Here is an 8,594-nt window from a genome sequence, read left to right as displayed (position 1 = left end):
TACTGTACTGACGAACTAGGCCTAGCTTAGGCCTAATGTTTTTGTGGAAAGTTAGATAGTCGTTATATACCCGACAGTCGACTGCGTTTATATCTTCACTTGTCTTCGATTTTTATTCAAAGGGTATTTTGCTGCATAGCCAACTGTCGGGGATATGGTACCTTCATACGACTACTCCATAGAGATAATAATAAGAATACTAGAGCGCTAACCGCAATGTATTCGATGTTAGAAATAGGCAGAACTGTGTGGGTACCATCCAAGATGGCTGCCATAGATTTAGCCAATCAAATTTCGCTAAGCGCCATCGTTTGCAATTGCGCCCTCAATTTACTCAGAGGGTTCAGTCAAAGATCTTATAAACACAAGATAGCGTTCTCCGCGATTTACGCGTGCAAATTCTGTAATAAGGCATGAATGGCGCCCTCTTGCGAAATTGGAAACTTTTGACCCTTGACCGCTCTGGGTATCAATCCTGTGAACAGCAGAACAGGAACCATCTCAGATCCATGGCAACAGATAGGACGCCCTCTTCCAAAACTGATTACTTTTTCTCTTTGGTATAATAGTGCATGAATGGCGCCCTCTTGCTAAATTGGAAACTTTTGAACCTTGACCGACGCTTCTATTTGTTACGCGTAAATTGCGGAGAACGCTATCTTGTGTTTATAGGATCTTTGGTTCAGTACAGCATAGAGAAAATAGAGTACAGCTAACTACCCGTGGTACTTTATTTTTGAATAAGATGCTCCACTTGGCCTCGTTTTGGCTACAATAGTTTAATAATTTGTTATTACCATTACTCATTATCATTAATGAAATAATAGTCAGTCAGAGGGCTTATTAATATGTAATAATATGTATACTAAGCGCTGTCTCTTATACACATCTAGATGTGTATAAGAGACAGATCTTGGATGGTACACATACATAACTCTGCATTGCTGCGCCATCTTGTCAACACTCTAGTTGTTTAATAGCTCTATGGACTACTCATACAACAGAAATAAACGTCGCATGGAGTTAGTGAAAAATGGAGATCTAAATGAAAAAACGCGCGATGCCTTTGAAGTCCCATGTGTTCCCCGAAATGGAGAGCACCTTCTTTTCTCAATGCGCACTACATACAGTCAATCACTATGGCTGCGCAATCGTTTCCATTTTGAAGCTGATACATTTATCACTCATAAAATATCAAAGACATTAATATTTTCCACCAAAAAAAGTTTCGAATTTAATGGAACATTTACATGACCAGTATAGTATATTTCAACTTCAATTTCCATAAATTGGCCAAAATTCGCTAATTCTAATTTTAACAGATATTAATTAATAAATGATTGAAGATTATAATAAACTAAGTCATTTTAGGGTTAACGAGGGTTAACTATTCGAAAAATCAATCCAAAATCTGAGTATTTTTTCAGTTTTACGCTGACTTAGCTTTATAGTGTTATATTATTATAATGAACACAGAAGTAATTTTAACATAAATATTTTACGGAATCCGTTCCTGAAATATACAAATAATAACATACTAAAAGTCCGAAAAAATCTAATCAGGGGAACATTGTTCATTATAAAGATATTTAATGTGTTAAAATCAAACGCTTTATTGCACAACTGCTCTGCTGGAAGCGTATAAATGCATGTCGTTGCCAAGTTGTTGCTAACGAAAAAATGTGAATTATAGGGTAATACGCCCGCGCGCGCGATCCAAAGGCGGGGAACACTGGTTACGTTCAGACCTGAGAAATACGCCAGGCGTATCTAACGCCGGGTGTACGTTAATCCATGGCGTAACTAACGAGATGTCCAAACTGTGCGATTAACGAACGCTAGCTTAAGTATTCGCGCGAAATATTCGTATTCCTAATTCGCGCACTTTATTTCCTGTTTACATCTAGGCTTATTTTGATTGGTCAAATCCTGGCCGAGTTCAAAATCACTGATGCGTGACTGTCGTAACTCAGTGGCGTACGCTAATCTGGGGTCTGTTGCTAGGTGAACGTACGCCAGTGATTGTGCGATAAATACTGGCGTTCGCTACGCCGCGCACAAGTTCACACCACTCGATTAACGTTACGCTAGCGTAAGTCTGAACATAGCCACTATCAATTTTGCTTGATGTTTGTGATTCCTGTTTGTTCTCTGCTGTTGTTTGACACTGCGCCTTGAGCATCAGTTTTGGTGGTAATGTTTGCGCTTTAAAAGTCGTTATTATTATTACATTAATTCTTTCCTCAGTGTGCACAAATTTTACTGTTGTTATATTTGTAACTGGAACGTTAAACAGCAATTGGGTAAAACAACATCCAAAAAGGCGTACTCACTTCCATTGGGGAGTGCGTTTTCGACGATTTGCATGCGGCAGGAGATATGAACTCGGGTCCGCTCACGCTTTCAATGTAAAACATAAGCCAACAAAATTCCTAGCGGAGCTCAGTAACTACTTGTTCGCACTCGACTGTGGACTTATCGGAAAATAATTGATGATATAATTATACCTATGTATTGACCTACCTACATATAATATATGTATTGACATGTATGCTTATCGATATAATATATATAGGTAGGCCCACATAAACAATACTCATTTTGCTTATTAGAACACACTGCCGGCGCACAGCGATTTTATCAAGCTCATCAATTCGTAAATCGGATGACAACAGTAAAATATTACACAAATTGTAAACTGTAGACAATAGCCAACATTTTATAAAATTATTTATTTAAAAAAAAATGGTTTGTTTTAAAGTTTCTGTATATTTTTTAAAACCCAGATGCGATCTAACGACCCTAAAAATCTATTCACGTCCCAAACTTGGATCGCGATCCATGGGTTGTCGACCGGAGATTTAGATAGAGGTTGAGGATCAAATAATTTTGAGAGTCAAATAATGTTGAAATAAAGTCAATTATTAGGTTTAATACACCAGAATGAACGGTTGACCTGTTCAATTGTGAACTATCAGTATTCACTCTGTCACTTTACACATTAAGCACAAAAGCAATTTTCATTTTGAATAGGCCTACTATATCTTAAACTTTTGTTGATGAATAAAAAGGTTTGCCTCATAACGGCACCGCACTATTAGATCATGAATCAAAACAGTTAGCAAGGTTGTTTCCTTGTTGTAGTTCTCCTGGAAAACCGAAATGACTGCATTACTTTGGACAGCTATCCTGATCCTACAATTTGTCTTCGAGGTGACAACTTCCCAGTCGGCATGCGGAAACGATAGTTCGGTCGCAGTTTGTAGCTGCCGGACGAATGTTGACTGGACTTTGACTGTTACTTGTAAGGGACTTGGACTTCGCTCTTTACCTGACGGAATTCCTGTGAATACTTCGTACCTGTAAGCGACTAGTTTAATTTACCAAAAATATGGCATGTTTACAGGACGATGTCAGTTTCAAACTTTTAAAATGTTTTATTTGATTAGGGAGACATAATTTTATTAGAATCGATTTTAATGTTACGCTTTAATAATATTTACTCCAGGGATTTTGTTATTTATATATAACAACTCCTTGCTTATTTGTTGTATCATTTCGCTTGCTGTTTGTGTTACCGGGTTGTAATCCCGGCTGGGGCACTTATTTTTCGTCACACTCGCAGATTTCCTCTTTTTTTTTTTAGAATTCAACATTTATTGCTGCGAAGCAGCCAATTCATATTCTTGACAGCAATTTGACCTCTGAAAGGTCATTGTTTGTCAAAAAACTATCGCCTAAGACAACTGAAAAGCGGAGTTTCGTTCTTTCGTTCTGCCGGGTAAAATCAATTACTTTAGGCGACGTTTGTAGACTAACCTACTCATACCAACGTCGGCATGTCGGACGCTGGAGTACTCTAGCGTTTTACTATATTTCTAGGTTTCCTATTTCTACGTTTAATCGGCTCATGTCTCAGCCACAATATTTTGAGGCCAATATTATTTACGAACCCAGTTAAACTTATTTACTAGCCTATTTCAACGTGCTAATTATTACATTTAGGTGACGCTGTTGTAGACTGGCATAGTGTTTTCGGAAATAAATACCATTTTATACACATGCGCAGATCGATTCGCCAGCAGCGAGTCATCGCCAGCAGCAGCAGCGAGTCGCCAGCAGAGAGATGTCACTGCAGCAAAACACTATTGTACACGGCACCAACGCTGTTCTAATATAGACAAAATGGGTCGTGCTCATATTATTTGTTATATTTTTATTATTCATTATTTTCACTTGACTCGCATAAATAATTTTGTTCGAAGAACATTTTATGCAGTTGTACTTCGCAGCACTTCACTTGCAATCTGCAATTTCTAGTTTATATATCTTTTTTAGTATAACCGCAAGGCAGTTTAGAGTTTATCTTTATTATATATACAGGCTCGTGGAAGCTAATATTATTGCTCCGGCCACCGAGAAGAAATAACCATTCTCCCTTCCCAAACTTAGACACATTAGACGGTCTAATGTGTCCAAGGCGGGTGGAAGGGGAGTCTTAACCAAGGGGCCGACTAGAGCCTCTTGAAGTATTAATTATATTTGGCCCAAATTAATCCAGGCGCCACCACTACTCAGGGATGTTTGCCACCTCTCGTGGGGTGGCAAACAGCCGCAATTGTGATCAACATTTTTTCTGAAAATTTTGAAGTCACCACATTACTGTCCCTGAGAACCAATGTTGTTCTTAGCTAGTCCCGATTCACAATTGAATTAGCATCAAAACAAACACACTCGTCAGACTAAAGCCACACTGAGCGAATAATTTTTTTTTTTTTTTTTATTGATACTCACTTTTTTATTTGTAGTTTTCTTGAGAATTATTTACAGTTACAGGCTGCCGACCGGGATCATGTGAATGATTTTGTAAACACCAGGAACATAATTAAAACACGAAATAACGCCCACCTCACTATAAACCAAGGATTTATTTAATGTAAACATCCAATTCATTGAGAAAATATCAGTAGAAGTAGACCTAAACTAGACGTCCCCATGGTTAGATTGTTCACACTGGATAAGGCCAAAACATGCCCATTCGTCGTGCAGATGCAGAATCACCCAAATAGAAATTTTCTCCGTGGTAGTAGGTCTAAGGGCACATAGAAAAAATTATTGGATTATCACTCTTTATAAAAAAAATTAATGAGGGAGGGTGGTTTTGTTTTTTTTTTTTTTTTTTAATCGGAACAATAGATTTTTTCCGGTTTTGTTTTTATCGATGAGGGAGGGACTGTTTATATTTGGTGTGTAATAGTATATATTGTATAAAAACTGGTTTAATTGTATAGTTTTTTAAAGAAAATGTATTTGAAGTTACAAAATTTCATTGTTATTTTTATGCCGTTGAAAGATTTTTAATTATTACGACAGTAAACAGGAAAATGAGAGCAATAAAATGGTAAAAGAATCCGACATTTCCTTAAGAAGTTACAAGCATTTAAACATAGAGCGGTTTAAAGAACAATATTTGAGTAATCAGCCTTCAAAGTTTATGATTTCAAGCATTTCTCAGGCAGAGATCATCACCAAATCGTTAAAAATTGTTTTAAAATTGAAAATGAGGAAAATAATAGCATAGCATGATGTATAGATATATAAAGGTTAGTTTAGTGCAACAAAATAGATTTCAACAATTTTGACATTCATGCATGTTGTGGCAATCATCTCTGATATGACATGATTTGCAACAAGTGACTGGTTTGTCTTTTATTTGCCACATATTTTGTAAGTCGATCCTGACAATATGGGGCTTGCCATGCCAAACCAGCATGTATATAGCAATATATATTCATATATTCATATTCTCCACATCATAAGCTTTAAAATGATAGGTCATTTACTAGAATTGACTGACTATTGCTAAAGTTATGAGAAAAATTTATTACAGTTAGTTTCAAAGAGTATAAATAGAACAAGAGAGCAAAGTCCCGTTCGTAAAAACGTCACGCCTGTGTAGGACGCCCACTAACGGTTGTATATTCTTTTTATTACCCAGTGCAGCGCTGCGCAGCGCGGTAGAAGTACGCCCGCTTTAAAAACTCAGTAAGCAGAAAACAAAAGTACAGTATCTTGTGGAGAACAGATAAACAGACAAACCGACCGTGCGCGGTAGAGTACTGGGTAATAAAACACATACAAGCGTTAGTTGGCGTCCTACACTAGCTGCGATAGATATATATATGGCTCTGGCTGCGTATGGGTGTATCGTTTTTTTACGCTCTCAATGAGCGTTGTTGGCTCTCTTGTTCTATTTATACTCTTTGCTCAGTGTGAGGACAACTGACAAAAAATACAGTAAAGCAACATTCACACACGAAACGAAAAAGAACATCGAATCAGCGGTAAAGAACAAAGGCGCGTAATAAGATGCGCATCCTAAACGTTCTACTTAATATTGAATAAACAAAGTAGATAAAAGCTGGATAAAGGCCTAAGAACCAAGAAAAAATTAAGTATATATAAATGAATAGTCTGATAAGTAATCTAAGTCACTCTGATATTGTTAATCTTACCCCATCTAATCCCAAGCCTGGCTTGTTTTATACCCTCCCGAAAATCCACAAACTGCCTAAACTTATTGATAATAAATCAAAATCACTGTCTAATACTAACTACAATGTCAGCGCACTTAAGCCTATTGAAATGTTTAATTTATCTAAACAGCTCAATATCATTCCCCCTGGTAGACCAATCGTTTCCTGCATAGGTACCGTACCCTCACTGAAAATCTGTCTGGCCTTGTTGATTCCATTATCAACCCCTTACTCCCTAATACCACTAGCTACATCCAAGACACTACGCACTTTCTTAGAATCCTTGATAATATAACTAATATCCCTAACCAATCTGTCCTATTCACTATGGACGTTACTTCGCTCTATACTAACATGAAGAAGGTATTCAAGCACTTAATAATTTCCTTTTTAAACAATGTGTGCCAGCCGAACATGTTAATGATATCATTGCCATTACTAAATTCATTCTTACGCATAACCATTTCACTTTTAGTAACAGTCACTATCTTCAAATTAAGGGGACCGCTATGGGCACGAAAATGGCTCCTAGCTATGCTAATGTTTTTATGCACGAGATTGAGACGGCTATTATTTCATCCTTTCACCTTAAACCCCTTCACTACGCTCGCTATATTGATGATGTTTTCTTCATTTGGCCCCACGGTGAAGATACCCTCAATGCTTTTAAATCACATGCTAACAGCTTCCATTCTAACATTAAATTTACTTTTGAAACTTCGCCTTCCAAACTTCCATTTTTAGACGTTCTTGTAGGCATCTCTTCTAATAGCCTGGGTTCCAGGCCTAATTTTAATTTTAGATTACTCACTCTTTATTGCACTTAGTGCGCAACATACCAAATTTAATTAAATTAATTTAATTGGCGTCCCATACTCGATTTCTTTTTTTTCGAATTATTCCGTCTATCTCTAAATTAACTTTCTCGTTGGTGGCGCTGTCCAGAATGAGAAAAATAATAACAAATAAGAGACTTGTGGCAAGTCTACTCTACTATAACAACATAATCACATCCTCTTTATACACTAAACCTACTGATAACCATGAATTTCTGAACTTTCACAGCTCCCACCCTTTAAGCCTTAAAAAATCTATTGTCTATAGTCAGTGTCTACGAATTAAACGAATTTGCTCATCTTCGGATGATTATGACAAACAAATTGGCATACTTACTAGCCATTTTCTTAATAATGATTATCCCCTTAAACTAATAATATCAGCTATTTCTAAAGCCTCAACCCGTCCCCGACAATCCCTTCTAGATTATAAACCCAAAGATATTACTAATAACCGCATTCCTCTCGTCTTCGACTACCATCCCAATATAAGTTCTCTTAACCGCCAACTTAAAACTGACTATAAAATTCTCAATAAAGAAAAATTTATTTGCCACCTTTTTGAAGACCCTCCCCTACTAGCCAAAAGACAACCCCCTAATTTGAAATCTATTCTCTCATCCTCTAAAATCCATAAGAATTCCCACTCTTTCGGTAATGTTAAATGTAGTAAACCCAGATGCCAAGTTTGCAATTTCATGTGCACCTCTGACACATTCACTATTCCTAGTACTAATATTACTATTAGACCCCCTCTACTTACTTGTGATTCTTCTAAAGTTATTTACATTTTATTTTGTAACAAATGTCAAATTGGTAATTACATTGGAGAGACTGGCACCAAATTCCGCCTCCGATTTAATAATCACAAAAAAACCATCAGAGACAACTCCACTGGTTTCCCAGTAGCCTGTCACTTCAATCTACCTAACCATAGCATTAATGACATAAGATTTATTTTTATCGCTAATACCTTTTGGTCCCTCTCACATAAACGCAAAGAAGAATTGAAGTAGATTCTTAGAACCAATTCTTATATTAACGGTTTAAATAAAGACTTCGCTTACTTATCAGACTATTCATTTACGGTATTTATCGCATCTTATTACGCGCCTTTGTTCTTTACCGCTGATTCGATGTTCTTCTTTTTTCGTTTCGTGTGTGAATGTTGCTTTACTTTGTATTTTTTGTCAGTTGTCCTCACACTGAGGAAGAACACAGG

General features: G+C 36.8%; 1 protein-coding gene across 1 annotated transcript in view; it reads left to right on the top strand.

The window, feature by feature from the left end:
• The first annotated feature begins 3,113 nt into the window (after positions 1–3,113).
• The window catches only part of LOC117121279 (leucine-rich repeat-containing protein 15-like), a 16,082-nt gene continuing 10,601 nt past the window's right edge, over positions 3,114–8,594 (top strand). Inside the window, exon 1 of the mRNA XM_033266412.1 lies at positions 3,114–3,362. Coding sequence (XP_033122303.1) covers positions 3,163–3,362 — 200 coding nt within the window. The 5' untranslated portion in view covers positions 3,114–3,162. The remainder of the gene's footprint in view (positions 3,363–8,594) is intronic.

The sequence above is a fragment of the Anneissia japonica genome, unplaced genomic scaffold (assembly GCF_011630105.1).
Source record: "Anneissia japonica isolate Jap-2015-1 unplaced genomic scaffold, ASM1163010v1 scaffold131_len961581_cov171, whole genome shotgun sequence".
NCBI classification, from domain to species: domain Eukaryota; kingdom Metazoa; phylum Echinodermata; class Crinoidea; order Comatulida; family Comatulidae; genus Anneissia; species Anneissia japonica.
This window is presented reverse-complemented; position numbering and strand designations above follow the sequence as displayed.